Genomic DNA, 19,109 nt, shown 5'->3' with positions numbered 1-19,109 from the left:
CACAGTAGTCTCTGTATATACGTATTCCTCCTCACTAAGAAGCTTACCTGATTTAGCACAATAATTACGAAATGCAACAACGAAGAATTGTTTACTTTTGAGACGTTTTGTTGTTGTTTGTTTACAGTCTTAGTTTCAATAATATGACAGTCGGATGGGCTATTTACCCTGCCCTTCCTGAAGGAGTGATTCTGATTGGCGACCTGGCTGACGTCAAACTCCACTCCAACTTGGGGAAGACGATTCTTTGTTGGCTTCTGTCGCGAGTAGTCGGCACCAGCTACCGTTTCCTTATTTGTGGGTTAAAAACTACATACAAAAAGCTAACTTGCTGACAGACCTTTTATGAGTGATTTTTTGAAGGTGTCATATTTTCCTGTAAGGGATTTTGAAAGTTTGTTGATCTCTAAAAGAAGTTAAACTGGTGGATTGTCGCGGCGCGCTGAGGCGCTGAGTTCCAGGATGAACTTCGGTCTGGTGTTCATTAATTTGGTAAGAAACGAACTGGTCATTGTAGTGAAAATAGTATCTATACTATTTCATTTAAATAATGTATATATCGGTAAATAGGCAAGTAAAGGCACTATATTACTTTAGTTTATATAGTTCTTTTCCCAGTCCCTGCGTATGTGAAATGAATGCACTGAAGTTACAGTAACTGGTCTGCAACTCCATTCTTGAATTACACAAAATGAACTTTTTTTTATTCAATGTTATTTGAGTTCGTACTCAAATTGGTTAAGTCACTAGCAGTTAAAAACAAACAAACAAAAAGAGGGAAAATAATCCAAAGTTTTATGGAGTTTTAGGGAGAGGAACAAACGGCCGCCGCTGCTGTAGCAGTCATCGGGTTTCAATCTCAGCCTTCGATTCCCATGACATTTCGGGGGCCATGACTCTTTGAAGTTTTGAAGGACTTTGAGAATTGTGTGGGAAAGTTGCAGTTCAACCTTTTTGCATTGTCGATAAGAGTATTAAACAGTATCCTGTTTTTAAGAAACATTTAGTAGCCGTATAGAACCTCAATCATGCAAACTATTGAATAGCATACTGTAGGCTACTTGAGTTGTACAGTACCGACCCTCCCCCATGACAACAGTCACCATCTGCTGTTGGACATTATCCCCCTCCATCAATGTACACCTCAAATCTGCTTGACGTCTACATTGTCCCAGAAAAGTCTCACTGCTAGGCTATGCTATGTGTCCTTTCAGGAATACGTTGCCCAACAATATCATATCACCTTTGGCAAGGATCTGAATATGCTTTTTCTGAAACACAGATGTGTAGCCTTGAGATTTTATTTAGACAAAAAGCGGTTATTGAGTTATTTTAAATTAAGCTCCAGTTAGAAAGATACAGTCATGTTCCAACTGTTCCCACCAGGCTTATTAAATTGTGAATCTCAGTGAACGGTGCCAAAAGAACATTTATTTCACACAGAGAGGGCCATTCACTGCTACAGTTGTTTTTTCCAGCCATGGTGCGCCAAAGCTTGACACTGTAAATGTGCTCTCCGCCAAGCCAGAAACACTTCACCTTGCAGACTATAAAAGGCTCTCTTGATTTGATGCCAAACCTGTGAGAAATTATGTGGTTCAGGTAGACTCTTTATTCGTGACAAACTGTCATCAATAGTCACTCAAACTGACTGATAGGCATTACCTTTAATTCACACAAATGAGCTATATGGGCCCACCTGGGTTGAGTATGCATGTCAGAACTTTCACTGCGTGTCTTACTTTGCAGAAGGCCTACAATTGGTTGTGGACAGCATCTCTTGCCACTCCAACGCTGTTTGAAGCCGTACATACACACAGTACTTTATCTAAAAGACTGGTCTGGGTGCCAGCAAGATTTGTTTTGTTTAGCCTATCTCATCTGTAAACAACAGAACATTCTGGAGTCTTCTACACAGCTCCTGTTGCTATGGGACAAGTCTGCAATTGAACTTTAACCCCACTCATGGTCCCAGCAGTAAAAATGCTCCAGTGGTGACTACGTGCCGACCGTTGTGTAAACTTCCTGTGTGGACTACACAGATTGGCAGATATTAGCGGCATCACATCGGTCAGCCTGCTCCAGAGGGCTGCCCCAGCCAGGCTCATTTGGCCCTGCGTGCGATTATGATCTCGTGGTCGCTTACCGTTCTTCTGGGTGTGGGGCGCACACAGGAAGCGTCTCCCCGTTATCTCTGTGGGTTAGAGCAGAGACGAGAGACCATCAGGGAACAGGAAGCTGGCAGAGGAGCTTGGGGGGGGGTGAGGGGGGAAGTTGAAGAGGCTTGCTGGAAAGCACGGGGATCAGTGGACGACACAGCCCGGCACCTTCCACACACTTTGACAGCCTTTTATTGTCTTTTCATCGGTAGGACAGTTGGGAGAGAGAATGGACGCCAGGGAAAGAGGCGGGAAGACTTGCAGGAAATGGCCTCGGTCAGACTCGACCCCAGGTCCCTGCGTTAGGGCACTGGCCTCAATGTACATACGCTCTTGACCAGTGAACAACCTCCCCCCCCTCCCCCCCCCCCCCCCCCGCCCCGTACGTACTTTGACACGGACGGTGTGGTGGTGTAGCTCAGTGTTGGTGTCACATGAAGGTTGCATGATGCAACTCTGTGCAAGTCTCATGGTTATTGAGGCCAGTGTTGGTTAGTGGTTAGGGCATGCTTCGTTTTCTTCTCTATTTTTTTTTATTGTCCAAATACAGGAAGTATGTAGAAATTCAAGAGTGCGATGTGTCTGTAGCAACCTTCCTCCCCAGTTTTAGTTTTTTTGACGACATTGGTTGGAACACCTGTGGCCATATCTCTTTGATGAGTCACTCTTGATTTGAGTCAGTCGTTCACTGGCAGAGGGAGTGGAACATCTCTTTTGTTTATTGCTTTCTGTCTGCCAGGCCTGTGTCTAGTGAGAGCTTGACGACATGCCTCTTAAGAGAGCTCGGCCTTCGACGCCTGCAAAGTCACTAATGTAACAAGTGTTATACCAACGGGTTTTGTAGGAATGTTCTAAAAAAATCCAATGTGCGGTGGCGTTGTGTTGTCGTCGGTCTAATCCACCCTCCTGGAACAGCAGACGGACTGTGCTCAGAGCTTCTCAGTCCTCGCTGACGCCTGCCACACATCAGGAATATACCTTGAAACTGGAGTTAATGTTTTCTTAGGGTCATCACGCTGTGTAAATGAGCGAGTGTTAATCGATTCGAGCCAAGTCTTCCTCAAATCGAAATGATCCAAAAAAGTGTTCCCCCTATTCCAAGTTCTGAAGCCGACCAGTTTTGAAAGCACCCTGAGTTTGTCCATGGGCTTGGATATTGTTTACTTTGCCATAAATCACAGTTGAACAAGGCCACTTAGCTCCTGTAGACCGGTTGGAACAGACACATATTCTGAATTTTTGCTCTGATGTGTTTATGGCGAAGGCTTTAAACTGCCAGTACATCAAAGGGTATTTTATTTAGAGACACCATTTAATGGAGATAATGTGATTGTCTTTGGGACAAGGTAATGAATTCCTGGGAGACTTTGCCCCTCTGAGTCACACTCCTTTTGCTTGTCTGCTCTCATTCCATCTCTTTTTTCCCCCACCACTCGACCGCATCCTTTTAATTGCTGCCTCTTGCTTTCATCTTGACATTTTCACTTGTGTGTAAATATATATTCCTTATAAATATATTTGTAATTCAGGCATGGCGATTTGTAAGCCTCTGTTGCATGTGTAGCATGACGCCTCCAACTCCAGTCTGTGAAGTGGCTGGATGACTCAATAGTAGAAAAGGCTTTTTCATTTAGGCCAACTTGTTGTTGTTAGTGCCTTGACATCACTATTCACTGTGCAGATCCTCTTTCCCCCCCTGTGGGTTTGTTGAGAACTCCAACCGTGTGAAAACAACTCACTTTTTGCCCCTCAAACATTCAGCACTGCTTTCTCTCACACACACACACACACACACGTCACTGACGCAACCGCTCACGAAATGTTTTATGTGGTCGTTCAGCGCCTCATTGTCAGTCACTTCAGCAGCCGCAAGTGTGGCTTTCCAAACAGGAAGACGGATTCTATCTCGCTCGAGTCGCGTCGAGGCCTTCTCGAGCCGAGGTCGCTAACCTGCCTGCGCGCCTTGTGCGCTTTGCATAGCTGTGATCAAGCCTGCCTCACCTTGAGGAAACTGTGTGTGTGTGTTAACGTCCGCGTGTGTGGGTGTGTGTCGAGGAGCTGTAGCTTCCATGAGTTATAAATACCCCGCAAAGCGGATGTGCTCCGGTGCGAGGCGGGCCGGGACCGGGGCTGGGCCTGTTGTAGAGCTGACAGGAGGAGGGGGAGCAGTCTGGGAGCTCGACCCGCCATGAAGCCTCGCCATTGTCTGGGGCTTCCTGGACGGGGCCTGCCTGAGAGGAGGGGGCTCCCTGCTTTCACACGCTCCCACCCATAGGCTCGCTCTGCGGCGGGCAAGCGAGCGCAGGGGGGCGAGCGTGGGGGGGTGCCGCCGAGGCACGGCGCGTTTGCGTTATTCCGTCGAGCGTCGGAACCGTAGACGGGGCTGGCGTTTCGCACGCATCGGAAACGTCAGCGTTTTGCGTTCAGGAACCCTTTTCCGCGACGTCCTCGGAACGCGGGGAGAACGTGGGCCCGCGCCGGGAGCAGACTCCGAGGTGAAGGAAACTTCTCTCCGGGCTTACGGTCACGTCAAAACACAGCAGCTACTTTGATGCCAGTGGGTCTGAATAAGTATTAAGTGCCTGCACAGGAAGGCTGGTAGCTCAAGGTTTAGTAGGTCTGACTGGTTGGAAAAACCCTGGTTCCTGGTGTACCATGAGGTGTCCAGGGTTCTCTCTGGATGTTAGTGTTCACGTGTGGATGGAGTGTGTGCGAGGCGGCTGTTTAGGAGAGACCAGGCCTCAAGACTGGGGAACAGGCTGGAATGAACTGCTCCCCAAGCAGCAAACACTGAGGAAATATGCAGAACATATACAATATGTCAGCTTAATTTATCGCCGACATTCAGCGAGCGCATGCTCTACCCAGACGTGAAAAGATGGAGACACATGCGAAGCTTCCTCCTGAAGTGAGATGTGGAAGGTTTTCTTTTGAGAGCTGCACAATGTTTTTTTTTTCCCCCATGCAGGCTTAAACAACATGGTGTGAGAGGAATTAAAGCCTTGTCAAATGGGGTTGTAAGACTCGCGCAAGTCGCAGAAAACATCACATGTTAGGTTTGGACGTCCAGGAGCTAGTTCCCAGGCTTTGGAACATTGTCCTGGAGGCTGTACTCCTTCTGAGGTGAGGAGGTTCTGTTCAAGAGAGCAGCTCTCTGTCTCGTGTGTTTAGAAAGTGTCGTCTTGTGGTTTCGAAGGTACCTCTTTTTGATCGTTGATGACGTGGGAGGGGGGGTGAGTAATATCGGAACAGTGGTTATTGTGTAAACGTCGACGCCGTGGCAATGATTGACTCCATTAGGCCCAGTCCTTTTACAGTAACTCTGAGAACTCTTTCAAAGGACCAGTGTGCTCTCATTGGCTCACCTCCCTCTCTGCCATATTTTCCCTTACGTATCCCAAGCTAGATAGAGCGCTTCTCCTCCTGTGGATGTGTGTGTTGGTGTGTAACTACATGAGTGTGTGTACTGTACCCTCTCCCTCCTATCAGGACTGTCCCTGTGGGATAATGGATGTGGGTGTAGGAGGGTGTAATAGGAAAGGCCTGACCAGCAGAGCTTGACCCCCCCCCCCCCCGCGCCCCCCCCCCCCCCCCCCCCCCGGGCCTCCAGCCTGCCGTGACTCCTGGACCGGAACTCAGGGTGTAATGAACTACGGCATGCTGCTCCTTATCAGAGAGCCGTGATTGAAATCATCTGTCCTGTAGAAAACACGGTACCTCGCTCGGCCCCCATCCTGGCCCTGTGTGTGTGTGTGAGGAAGAGAGAGAGAGAGAGAGAGAGAGAGAGAGAGAGAGAGAGAGAGAGAGAGAGGAGAGAGAGAGAGAGAGAGAGAGAGAGAGAGAGAGAGAGAGAGAGAGAGAGAGAGAGAGAGAGAGAGAGAGAGAGAGAGAGACAGAGACAGAGACAGAGACAGAGACAGAGACAGAGACAGAGACAGAGACAGAGACAGAGACAGAGACAGAGACAGAGACAGAGACAGAGACAGAGACAGAGACAGAGACCCTTCCTCTGAAATAATGAGGCTCACTGTAATCCCGGGGACGAGAGGGAGCACATTGATAAACGCCTCGACTGAAAGGACATCCTGTCACTCATAAACGCTACCTCAGTGCTCGTGGCATGCGTGGCGTCCGCCCAGCCAGGGCAATTTGGAAGTACCCAGGGCAGTGAGAGGAAGCACACGGGGGCACGGCGGGCGGCGTGAACACAGTGGCTCTATTACCCCTCGTCATGTACATGAAGGCTGTTACAGTCCATCTTCTCGTTCAGGAGTGCACGCCGAGCACAATACACACAATACAAAACAAGCACTGTTGCAGAGAGGTCTACAGTTCACTCACCCTGAGGAGGGAATGGGACTGTACCACTGGAGCGGAGGGACTGGTTGGACTGTACCACTGGGACGGAGCTGTAGCGTAGCCAGCAGAGAGGGACTGTGGCTGGGGGCTCTCTAGTCTGAGGTTAGTGCCCCCCTCTGGTCATCCATGTGACTGGGTCACTCCACCACACTGCGGCCTGGTGTTGTTACTGTGTGTGTGTGTGTGTGTGTGTGTGTGTGTGTGTGTGTGTGTGTGTGTGTGTGTGTGTGTGTGTGTGTGTGTGTGTGTGTGTGTGTGTGGCGGCAGCTGTGGCACTCGAGGCACCCTTCCACTCTAGCTAACAGTAGCATCTGTGAAACCTGGTTGAAATCAATTCATTTTTTCGAGATACTATATTCCACACATGCACGTTGTGTTGTATGGCAAGACGTACCACCATAGCTGCTTTAATTAAACGGTGGTTACCAGGCGAGTCAGTGAAACCACATTGTCACAATAACGGCCTGGTGACAGACGGAAAGCATCATGTGGGGATTTGGAAATGAAAATGAGGAATAAATGTCAGACAGGACCAAACAAACACATCCTAAAACGAATAATGTCAACAGGTACAGTGTTGTATCATGGCATTTTCCCCTCATCAAACCAACTTCTTCCACACATCGATCTGGGAACATTTCCTCTGTCTCCGAGAGTTTCAAACGAAGCGGGAGAAGAACAGGTTTGTCTGTGCCGAGGCCAGGCTGCATGGAGCCGTCGAGCGATAGACAGGGGCCAGGAATGTTGGGAGACAGGAAATGATGTCACCGCCTTTTGCTGCTCTCCGTCTCGTTTCCGCGACGTCTGCCCTGGCCATATCGATGGGACACCTGGCTTTTTGATTGCGCGCGTTGCCACAGCGACCCGGCTAAGCGAGGGAACCGATGGCAGGCGGCGTGTTTGAGCAGCTCTGGAATTCCTTGTGGTTTTCACCGGCGTTGCCCCCTCTGACAGACGAGGCCCTCTATGGAAGCTAGCACTGCAGGCTGCTCGTCTCTCTGGCCCCACACCGCCACACAGTTGGGTCCTGGGCTGTTTTTCAGTATCGCCGTGCACACACCCTCACGCTCTCCTTCCCTTTTCACACGCTCTTTCCCCCCCCCCCCCGCACACACACACACTCACTACACACACACACTACACATGCATCCATGGCTTTTCTTCCCGTTCGCCGTAATACCCCTCATTCTTTTCATCTCAACCTCTCCGCGTCCCTCCACTCCCCCCCTCCCTCTCTCCTTCCCTCTGTGTGTGCTTGGAGAAATCTAAATGGTGTGATTGTGAGTGCTCTGCCGGTCGTCTGCCCCTCCACTCTGCCTCCCAGTGTCTGTGGAAAGTCTGACGTGAGCAGGGAGAATGAGAGGGGGGGAGGGGGGGACAGCCAGAGCGCTGTGCACTGGCCAGGAAACTCCTTGTGAACAACAAGGCATGGCTCACGGCCAGAGAGTCCACTAGGAGCCTGGTGTCAGAAGACCTTCACAGTTCCTAGTCTCTCTTTCTGTCTCTCTGCCTCCCTCCTCTCTCTCTTTCTGTGTCTGCCTTTCTCTCACACACTCTCTCTCTGCACATTTTTCTTTCTCTGCCTCCCCTTTCTCTCTCTCTCACTCTTTCTCTCTCTCATGGTCTGGCCCTTCTCTCGCTCTCTCTCTGCCGTGCTCTTGATTCACTCTACTACCCCCCCCTCTCTCCCTCTGTCTCTCTCCCCCTGCCTCTCTGTCTCTTAGCCTGCCTCTGTTCCTCTGTTTCCACCTCTGCCTTTCCCCTCTCCCCACCTGTCCTGGGTAGGGACCCAGGGCGTGGGCACAGAAGAGACAAACCTTCTCAAACTAGGCCGCTCGTTTACACGGCAGGTGTCGCGTTGCGTTTGAGGCGCTTCGTGGCGGTGTCGCATGTCCGTCCAGTCAAAGGGCCGGGGTTTAAGAATGTGGGTCATTTGAAGTAGAGGCACTAAAGCGTGTTGTTCGCCCGTGAATGGAGGCCTTCTCACAATGACACGGTGAAAAGCGCGTGAATAAACACTGCTGCCTGGGGGCCTCGCTAAAGTGCTTCGCCGTGTTCTAGTCTGACCTCCTCCTATACACGCCGGTCATTATCCAGCACATGAATGGATAACCGGAATCCCATTTGATACGGCTGGCTCGGCCTGAGACACCTTATCAAGTCCTTTGTCTTTTTTTCCCCCCGCTCTCTCACTAGAGATAATGGAATATGCAACAAGTCCCTTGATGTTGATAAGAAGTGGATCCCGATTTTACCTCACAGTGCATTTGGATGTAATAGTAGAAGACGGTTATCTCATTGTCTGCAACAGACAATCTTTCTTTTAAAATGTTGTAATTTTTTTTATTGACCTTACCCTTTTTCTTACCCAAAAACGTCTCATTTTCAGCGTTACCAACTGTGCTGATTGCCGTAGCCCCAGGTGAATCGTAGTGTGCGTGTGGGTGTACCATACACTATGCTGGAAACCCATCATGACTGCACTCCAAATTAGCTCTCCTTGCAGATGTTCACATCAGATGGTTCAAATTAGAGCCTAGATTACTCACACAAGGTTTCTAATGGGTGCTCACACTGTCCACTCTCCTATGGTGGGTGTGTGTGTGTGTGTGTTGGATACACTCAAGTAATTTAAAACCTCTTTTATTCTCTGCTTCTTTCTCTCCTGGCTACACCTTTTCCCCCTGCTCACCTCTCTCCCTCCTATCTCCCCTCTCTCCCCTATCTCTCCTTCCTCTCTCCCCTCTCTCCCCTTCTCTCTCCCCTCTCTCTCCTCTCTCTCTCCTCTCTCTCCCCTCTTTCTACCCTCTCTCTCTCTCCCCTCTCTCTCTCTCTCTCCCTCTCTCCCCTCTCTCTCTCTCCCCACTCTCTCCCCCTCTCTCTGCTCCAGGTTTTGGTGGCTGTGCTGTCCTCGTGTCCGGAGAGTGGCTCTGCGGAGCTGAGCGTGGCCTCCCAGTGGGCCGGCGATGTCCGGAACCGCACGCAGGTCAGCAGAGACAGAACCTGCATGGAGAACCAGCAGTACCTGCACCAGGGCCTCTGCTGTCTGAACTGCCAGGCCGGTAAGGAGAACCAGAACCCTGAATGGGAACCTAGAACCATAAAAGATCAACACAACCCAGGGTGTTCTTAGAGCTTAGGGAACCTCAGGGCTTTGGCGCTGGTCTCATAATCACAAACAGTTGTAAACATGCAGACATGCCTCTTTAGAAGCGGTTGTTACTGGCTGAAGGGGGTACTGGCTCTGTGGTATCAGCTGTGTGATTGAGTTCCCATGATCTTGATCTCTGTGAAGCTTCACATTAAAAAAAACGAAAATACATGTCCAAGAAATACGTTGTCCAAGATCGTTGGGTTGATTGCTTCCCAGAAATGTGAAACCAGAAACAAGGTTAGGCGTTGTGAATTAAACTAAATAGGATGGCATTAACCCTACATGGTTTTCATGTGTGGCTGGTTAGTTTGGGAATGTCTAAAACTTTTTTCCCTGTCTCCCTATTTTTTGTCTCTCTGTTTCTCCCCTTCTCTCGTTATCCTGCTGTATCTCATGTTAATAGACTTTCCTTGACACAGATTAAGACTAATCCCCAAACACTTTTTCAAGACATTGTATGCAAGCACTTTTCAAAATCATAATACTAGGATTAATCTGTGTTCAAAAAAAAAAAAGCGGCAATAGTAAAACGAGATCCCTTGATCTTGATTCAGCATGTTGTGTACTTCTTCGGCGTTATCCTCGACGACACTAAGGCAGCAGGGATTTGAACCAGGGACCTCTTGACCGGCAGTCAAGTGCTCCCACCACTAAGCTACGACCATGTGTGTTCTCCCAGGTACCTATGTGGAGAAAGCCTGTGAGGCAGACCTGGAGCCTGGCAGCTGTCTTCCTTGTCAGCACGGTCAGACCTACACCGAACACTCCAATGGGATGAGCCGCTGTCTGCCCTGCATTCACTGCCGCAACGGTAAACCATTTATATTTTACATTTAGTCATTTAGCAGACGCTGACTTACAGTAAGTTCAGGGACATTCCCCCCGAGGCAAGTAGGGTGAAGTGCCTTGCCCAAGGACACATCATTTTTGGACGGCCGGGAATCAAACCAGCAACCTTTGGAATATTAGCCCAATTCCCTAACCGCGCAGCCACCTGACTCCCTAAACCCCTCCGACTCCGCTCAGCGTAGAGCCAGGCTAGAGGGGAGGCTCCACCTGACGTGGGGTCACTTCCTGTTCTCCAACTGACGCGGGGTCACTTCCTGTGCTCCACCTGACGCGAGGTCACTTCCTGTTCTTCAGCGGTCTGACACATCTAGACTCTTAAGACTGAGGCGATGGTGCATGTTGAGGGTAATAATAGTCGCGTGTGTTCATGTTGGAGATTTTTGTTCGAGTTAGATGGCGTTGTTTTAATATACCTGGCCTTTTGCCGGTCATGTTACGTGAAATCAAAACAGTTTGCGATATTGTCCCCCACATTTGTCTAAAGACATTTTATAGCGTCATGTGACCACAAAATGAAGGACGCCCATTTTCCTTTTTCTTCCAAGTCTTTTGTGGTGGCATTTGACATTTAGTCGAGACTTTTGCTTAGGTGAAAGGCTGATTATGTGGTTGTCTTTTCTCTTCTTTTTAAAGCCTGAACACGAACACCCGATCTCGTGGCGTGGCATGGCCTAATAGGGTGTGTCTTTCTTGTTTTGTTTCACACACTGAATGCAAGTGTATGTTACCTGTCTCTGGAGATTCGCCTGATTTGGTGTGTGTGTGTGTGTAGCCTGGCTGGGTGTGGTTGTGTTTTATTGTCTCCCTCACTGTGTGTCATTGTGGCTCGTTGAAAGGCCCGGGTCATAGTGGGGGGACTACAGTTACAAGGGGGGAGGGACGTTTTGTGCTTAGTCATTCAGGTGTTGAGAAACGGCCTTGACTGGTGCCCTCCTCTCCCCCACATACGCCTTCTAACCCCGCGAAACGTGAGACGGCCACAACAACTTTTGTTTTCCTTTTAGGTCTTTTTCATCTTAGTCATTTTTTATGATTTGGATTTTGATCACACATTGATGTGTCATAACATTGTGAAACTCTGCCTAGTTACTTTTAACATGGTTTTCACTTCCTCGTCACAAAACAGCCTGACAAATTCCTTCTCATATGGGATGGCTCACACCGTGACCACAGCGGGTCGTAGTCACAGTAACGACCCTGGGATTGTGTGTGTCCACAGACCAGATCAGGACGAAGGAGTGCACGGTGACCACAGACACACAGTGCATGTGCAGGAGCGGCTATTTCTGTGTGCCCGAGCAAGCTTGTGAAGTCTGCAAGAAGTGTGCCCGGTAAGTTCTACCCGTCTTTCAAGATACAAAGTTCAAACTCAGTAGCCTCAATGAGGTTGTGAACCAGGTGACGAACTTGTACAACGCAATATTTGAGTTTGACCTGGTTGACTGCTGTGTTGACGAATAACTCATGGTGGGTCACAGGCGAGACCTCTTTTGGACCTGGAAGGTTTTCTGAAGTCTGTTTTCTTCTTCTCTAGGTGCAAACCGGGAGAGGAGGAAGTCACAAAATGCACCTCCGTCTCCAACACGGTGTGTCAGAAACGGGACCCGTCTCCCCCCCTCCGCCCCACTGAGCCCCCTCCCATCTCCTCCACCTCCCCAGAGACCATAGGTACACACTGCGCTCTCTGTACACGGGGAACTCAGTGAGAATGTTTTTTTTCCTTTTTTTGAACGGCGAAGCATTCATAGTTCCCGTCCTAACAATGCCGTCTTCTTCCTGTTGTCCCTCCTGAACAGCCGTCCCTGTGGTTGTGGTGCTTTTATTCCTGGTCATTGTCCTTGTCGGTGTTTGGTTTCTGAGAAAGCGCTTCTGTGTGAGCTCATGTGAGTCCCGACTTCTCCCCGACAGCACATCACGCAGCGCTCGCTACGACTCTATGCCTGTTGAAAAAACGTTGTTGAAACGTTGAAATGTTGTTGTTGTCTGACCTTGTCCTTTTTGGTTCAGGTTCACAAAGCCAGTGTGACTCCAGTGAGATTGTCAAGATTCCCATTGTGAGTATTTTTTGTGTGTAAACCACGTATTCGGTGTGGTGTACCATGCAGGGGCGTGTCCAGACATTTTTGATAGGGGTGGCACAAGGGGTGGCCCGCCTCTGACTGGGCATATAGCCAATCATATTTTAAGATATTGGGGTGGCCAATCAGTTTTCAGGGGTGGCCCGTGCCACCCTAGGCCACTCCCTGAACACACCACTGGTACCGTGTATGCAATGAAAGTGGACCAAAATTGACAGAAATGTTTATACTCTGCATTTGGTGACCAATTAACTTTAATTCCGTGCTGGTTGTTTGCATGTTTTGATTCCACCACCATCAATAATTATGAACAACCTTTTGGTTTGTTTTAAACCGAGGTTGTGATCTATCCATAACGTTTTATGAGGTGTTGATAGAACCTTCTCCGTCCTTCCGTCAGGGTGAGAGCGCTCCCACTGCAGAGGAGAGGCAGAACTGCCAGAACGCCGGTCTGGAGGGGAAGGAGGTGCGCTCCGAGTTCAGGCCCCTCCTGCAGGAGACTGGGCAGGCCGGGCTGAGCAAGGCCTCCCCTCCCCTGGAGGATGAGGACCGGGGCCTGGGAGACAGCCTGCCCAACACCACCAGCTCCTCCCAGACCAGCCTGTCCGCCATGCCCATCAACAACACCTCCTCGGGCTCCGGCAACTCCCCCAGGCCGAGCCCCTCCACCAAGCCCAGAGTGACACCTGAAGTCGGGGTGAGGAGAGAGTGTGAGGGGTGGGGGGGGAACAGGAACTAGACAGCAGAGATATAGGGGATGTCTACAGGAGAATGTTCTACAGAAGAGGAATGCTCTTCGGTCGTTTAAACAGTTTTCTTTTTTTTCTTCATTCTACTCTTGTCTGGGTTTTTTTTTTTAGGATGATCCTCTGCAGAGCAAGCTGGTGCCCCTCCAAGGTACGTTTCCCAGGCTGTGCAGGGCAGGGGGGAGGGCTGTGCCTGGGGGGCATTCACACAACACAGACACAGCTCTTTACACATCCCCCTCGTCTCACATGCTGTAAACACATGTATCACGACTCGGGCCATGAGCTTCATGAGACATGAGGTTGTGGTACGCCTACTGGAACACTCCATTCTAATTGTGAAAGGCACCCTCCGTGACCCCCTCCCTGCCCCCCTCCCCCCCCCTCCTGTTTACAAACACACACACACACTTGATCACATGACGGTGTATCCTTTGGAGCCTCCGGGGGCTGTGTCAGAACAGTATGTGTGTTTATGAGAGACTAATTGGGTAGAGGTAGAACAGTTTAGCTATGTTGGAACCTATTTCCCTGAAGTGCTTTGTTTATCTCTCTCTCCTCTCTCTCTTTTCTCTCTCTTCTCTCTCTCTTTGTCTCTCTGAGGACTGAATAATTTGATGTGGGGAGTACTTATTTACTTAGGCTCCACGTCATCGTAATCTAGTTATCTCTGTATTCAGTGGTTGATTGGTTTATGAGTTAATTCTCGGCCTCTACAAGGACAGTGACAGTTTTGCTTCTGGATGCTGACAAGAAGCTCCATTGTGAGGAGTGCGACATGGAAAGAATGGGAAGGGGGGGTTACTGACACTGAAACAGTCCGCTATAGTTTCTTGTTAAGTAGAAGAAAAAAGTTAGTTTTTCCGAAGATCGAGAGCCATTAGCTAGCTGTGGGAAAGTACCAAGAAGCATACTAGTAATTGCAGCATCTTTTAGGTGGTTTTCTGTGGATGAATTCCAACGAGCCAAGTATAGCGAGTGCGTTAGGTGACACCCCTCCGAGCATCGCTTGTCGTTTCACCTCACAGATCCTCTAACGTTATTGCTCGTCCTTTTTCCTTTCGTTCTCCAAGGAGAGGAAGCATCTCTGAAGGCCAGTTTCGACCTCTTCGACAAGCACCTGGAGGTGCAGATCCACAACAAGTTCTTCCGGTCCATCGGGGTGAGCGACAACCACATCCGCATCGCGGAGAACGCCCACCCCAGCGACAAGGTGTACGAGGTGCTGAAGAGCTGGATGCAGAGAGAGGGCCTTAAGGCCGACATCAACGCCCTGCTCCAGGCCCTGCTCACCCTGGACCAGAGGAGGTCGGCCGAGAGCATCGCCGTGGAGGCCATCCAGCGAGGCTTCTACAGGCACGCGGAGGCCCCTCAGACGCACCCCTCTGGGGGGGCGCTGCATAAGAGATGAGCGGCGCGGACGAAACCGAAACAAAACACACACACACAAATGAAAAAGACGAACAAAGAACGTTTTAAAGAGGACGGAACCGGAACTGACTTTGTTTATGTGGTCTTGCGAGGTGGCGTTGGCAGCTGACAGAGTGAAGCGGGCCAAGCGTCGAGTTTGGCCCCCAGGTGGTCCAGTGCCTTCAGGAAAATACGAAACACGAAAAATATGGATGTTTGTGAGATGGATGGTTGGCCCCATCGTGTTCACCTTTGCCAAAACGGCTTGGTGTTTTATCCACGATTGCCAATGAATTTTCTTGTATTTTTTTGCTTGTTTTGAAACATGAATGCATGGGTTATCCATCTCACTGTTTTACACACGGATGGTTTTCTTTCAAAAAGCTTCAAGGGTCAAGTGTTTTGCCCTTAATAACGTATGGCTTTAAAGCTAAATACATAGAGCTAAAGTTTTTTTTTAAAAACTAAAAAAAAAAAAAATTTAGGGATGAGTTGACCCTGATCTTAAGATCGTGTCATCGCCATATCTTTGGTATTCCAAGTGTCAGCTGGGTGGAAGTGAACCTACCTTTCTCCCTGGCCCCAGTTCTCAGGGCCCAGGCCCCAAAGCCTGTTCTGTACCATGAGACAGGGATATACACTGGCATTAGCTGTGTCACTGAAACTGCATGCATCTCCTCCATGCACAGGTCTGTGGCACATGTAGGTTCTAGAACTACAGTACAGGTAGCACATGCTCATTGGCATGTGTACTGTTTAAGACTACAGGCAGAGAAGTGCAGTATGTTAGCCATACGCATTCTGCTGTTGACCTGTAGTCTACAGGAAAACATGGACCATATTATGATGGCTTAAAATGCAGGCTTCGAGGTAAAAACAAGCAAACGTGTAAAACCTCATTTTGCCATAGTTCAACATGGTCCACTTTGATATTTACATGCTTTTGTGTGTAAATCTGGTTAATAAGTCATGAGGTTGGAGGCTGGACTGAATGTTTTTAGACATCCTTCCTTGGTCTTTTCTATGTTCAGTGTTAATACTCACCCCACACATTTAGTATGGAGATGTCAGTAGCTATTTCTTTTAGAAAGACTGTCAATGGGTTTAGTCAAATATACTTCTCCAGAACATCCTCAGAACACTTGGAGCCTTTTTAGTTCCATTGTTTTATTTATTGACGTATTTATTTTTACATGGATGCTAATTATGTGTGATTATTTATACCATAACGGCCCTGGAAAATATAAGCACAGGTCAATTTTGTTTTGTGACTATGCACGTTAGCCACAGGATGGAATAGCCGCAATCAGAACAACAGGTGTTGCTGAAAACTGCGGTATTGGAGTTCGAGTCTCTTCATGCCTGACGCGCTGATGGGAGGGTTCGGTTCAGCGAGACCGTAGAGCAGTGTCATGACTACAATTAGTTACATACCAGCAATCTACATTGACGGTATCACGAACAAGTAAAGCGGTCATAAATATTCAAGTCGTGTCCCTTGTTGAGTCAAACCGGGCATGTGTCAGTGGACGTGTGGCTTGAGGGGGGAAGTTCCTGTTCGGGCCCCTTTTACGTGCGTCAACCACGACATGAAACATAGGTACGCTATCATGGTGTTTTCTCCTGATTAAAGATGAAGGAAACATGTTCTGGATATCAAAGGTATTTTTAGGTACCTTCGGTCCTTTGAGTAAACATTTCTACCAAGCAATATGCTTGTAAAAAAAAAAGGTTTTATTAGAAAAAAAGAAGGATTAAATGAAGTTTAAAACTAACAGACACGTCAACGTAAGATGTAAATCCGTAATCCTAAACACTAACATATTATACAAGGCGTAAAAACCAAGTTTAGACCTTTTTTCTGCAGGGAAGTAAGCACATGATGTAAAGAGGAAAAAATTTTATTTTATAGCTAAAAATTACAGTGCTGGCACTGCCATCTATTGACTGACAATGAATAAAACAGTCTGCATCGATTTCTACGGGCCCTATTTTGTCTTTAGCTGCGTAACGCTTAACATGTCCTTTCAAACACAACATTTCCGTTAAAACTGTCTGATGCTCTTTATATGAAGTATGAATTGGCTTCCCTGTTAATTGTCTCAACTTTGTGAGAAGATTGTACTTTTTATTTCTTTATTTTGATACTGTAACATGCAAGTCTCACGTTCTTCTTGTATTTTCACTCTAGCTTTACTTGTTTGCCTTTTTTTCCATGTAAAGACTTAACACTTTACTTTTATTTCTGTCTTTTTCTCCCTTTGACAATTGTTTGCTTGTTTATGGATTTCAAATGCAAATATGGAAAGACGTGTATTTAGCCCATTTTGATTAAAGGTTTTGTACATACGGTCTTTTGAGTATTTTTATTTATTTATTTGTATTTTATTGAACTGCTTTCCAGTGTGATACTGGTGAAGACCCAAATACAGATTAGTAGAACACTCAACTTTTGAATATTCGACATGATGTCATACTAAGCAATGTTGTGATGTCACAATGTGTAAATCTCAGGGTTGGCATCTGAGAGTCCTCTCTGAGCTCTATGTTGTCCCTGACTCTACAAGGGAGAGAGGCAGCATTAGCCTCTGGTCCAGGCATACGATGGCGAGGAAGAGTGGAGCGTTCGACCTAAACCGCTGTACCGTCAGGCAGCTGGTGCAGCTGTCCGGTATCCCGTTGGCCCATGCTAGGAAGCTGGTCCGCTTCCGGGAACGGCAGCGTAGGAGGGCTCGTCTTATGGAAGAGGAGAGTATCAAGCTCCGAGTGCAGAAGGAACTCTCCGTAAAAAAGCAGACGGCGCTAAGTGGATCGAGTGTCAGTCAGAGACGGATGAAGCGTGTCTCCGCGGCGACCTCCAGAGTTGAGGAGGACGTGCCGAGGCTAAGATCAGGCCGACGGGAGGTCAGGCACAGTTCCCAGCGTAGGAAGACTCGGAGCCAGCAGGATCAGGCTAAGGCCCTGGAGATAAGCCCAGGGTCCGTTCACCGGTCTGGGCCTGAATCGCCCAGACTCCTCCTCTCCCTGGGTGATGTTGATGGCCGTCGACACAGCGGAAGGCCAACGCTGGGGACTCTGGGAAACCCCTATGTGATAGTCCTTGAGTTCAGGCCGCCCACAGACAGACTGCACAGTGCTGTTGACCTGAGGAGCGACGCCGAGGACCCAGGCAGCTCTCAGCTCCAACAGGAAGACACAACAACCCAGTACTCAGTTCCGGAACATTTCCTTCACACAGACAACCAGCGGCGACAGGAGCCACATGGCCTGCCTCTCGAGGATCTAGCCCAACCAAAGCATCCAGATCCCCCTAGTCACCAGGCTCAAGGGTCCCCCGAAAAAGTACCTTCTCCCGGGCCACTTCCCCTCACCCAGCAGGGTCCCTCTCCTCCCCACCTGGTTCTCCCAGAGGTGGCCTACCGACCAGACGCAGTACCCTGCCAGGTAGCACTAGAGGCTGGGCTCGGACAGTGGTTTAAAGAGGCCCAGTGTAAGATCTGCGGTGCTCTGGAAAGGTGCTGGGCTAAGCTCCGGCGGCGATACACGCAGAGCCACCGCGGTGCCACTGAGCTCCTGCAGAACAGGAGGATCTCGGTTGAGATGAAGCGGCGCGGCAGGAGGAGGAGGAGGAGGGAGAAGAGAGGAGACAAGCTGAGGAACTGCAGAGATGGGGAGATGGCCGAGTGGAACAGGATAACTCAAATCGACAGTGACACCATCCAGGGATCTACAGCTTGTCAGCCCCTCCATCTTTTAAATACTGTTTGATCCCACAACAAGACTTTTCTGTTCACATCTAAGTTCATCCAATATTCTTTATTGTCGTGTTTACTAAAGGTTTTGTTTGGTGGCAATGATGATGCATGATTCTGGAATTTTCTTGGTGAAAGGTCTGTAAAAAAAACAAATATCTGAAAATATGATGTACATTCAACCTGGTACATTTCCATAATAGAATAACTAGTCTCTCTTAGTATCTAGAGTATTGTAAAGATGCACTTCTCACCTATGGACACCAGAGGGCATTATGCAACGGACAAAAAAATACATAAAACATAAAAAATTAAAAAAACATCTTACTTAACTGATATCAGTTAAATGAATTATCAATTGGTTTGAGTAAGATTTGAACCAGGGGTACCCTTTGACAGTTGACGCGATGGTACACATGCTTACCCACTGAGCCACAGAGGGTTCCTGTGAAGTTAGTTTCTACAAGACAGTGTAATTGCCCTTATGACACTACTAAATGCCAAAGGACAAGGTTTCTGCTAATGCCAAATTATAAAACTGAAAACTCTGCCTTCTAATCATACTTACAAAACAAGTGAATGTTGGCTGAAGGATTTCTAAG

At 48.5% G+C, this 19,109-nt stretch overlaps 1 protein-coding gene across 2 annotated transcripts; it reads left to right on the top strand.

Annotated features, from left to right (window-relative positions):
* The first annotated feature begins 216 nt into the window (after nt 1-216).
* Nucleotides 217-17,109, top strand: tnfrsfa (tumor necrosis factor receptor superfamily, member a). 2 transcript variants are annotated; one of them, XM_047014373.1, is made up of 10 exons: nt 217-492; nt 9,409-9,580; nt 10,352-10,483; nt 11,741-11,852; nt 12,056-12,189; nt 12,318-12,404; nt 12,529-12,575; nt 13,000-13,296; nt 13,460-13,496; nt 14,419-17,109. In XM_047014373.1, exons 1-10 carry the CDS (start codon nt 463-465, stop codon nt 14,754-14,756), a joined length of 1,386 nt encoding a protein of 461 aa, XP_046870329.1. In that variant the 5' UTR covers nt 217-462; the 3' UTR covers nt 14,757-17,109. The 2 variants fall into 2 exon arrangements, with proteins under 2 accessions (XP_046870329.1, XP_046870331.1); XM_047014375.1 differs by lacking the exon at nt 217-492 and adding an exon at nt 6,099-6,620.
* Nucleotides 17,110-19,109: the final 2,000 nt, after the last annotated feature.

Source organism: Hypomesus transpacificus, unplaced genomic scaffold (genome assembly GCF_021917145.1).
Source record: "Hypomesus transpacificus isolate Combined female unplaced genomic scaffold, fHypTra1 scaffold_245, whole genome shotgun sequence".
NCBI lineage: Eukaryota > Metazoa > Chordata > Actinopteri > Osmeriformes > Osmeridae > Hypomesus > Hypomesus transpacificus.
The sequence above is the reverse complement of the archived record's forward strand: the minus strand, read 5'-3'. Positions and strand labels throughout refer to the sequence as shown.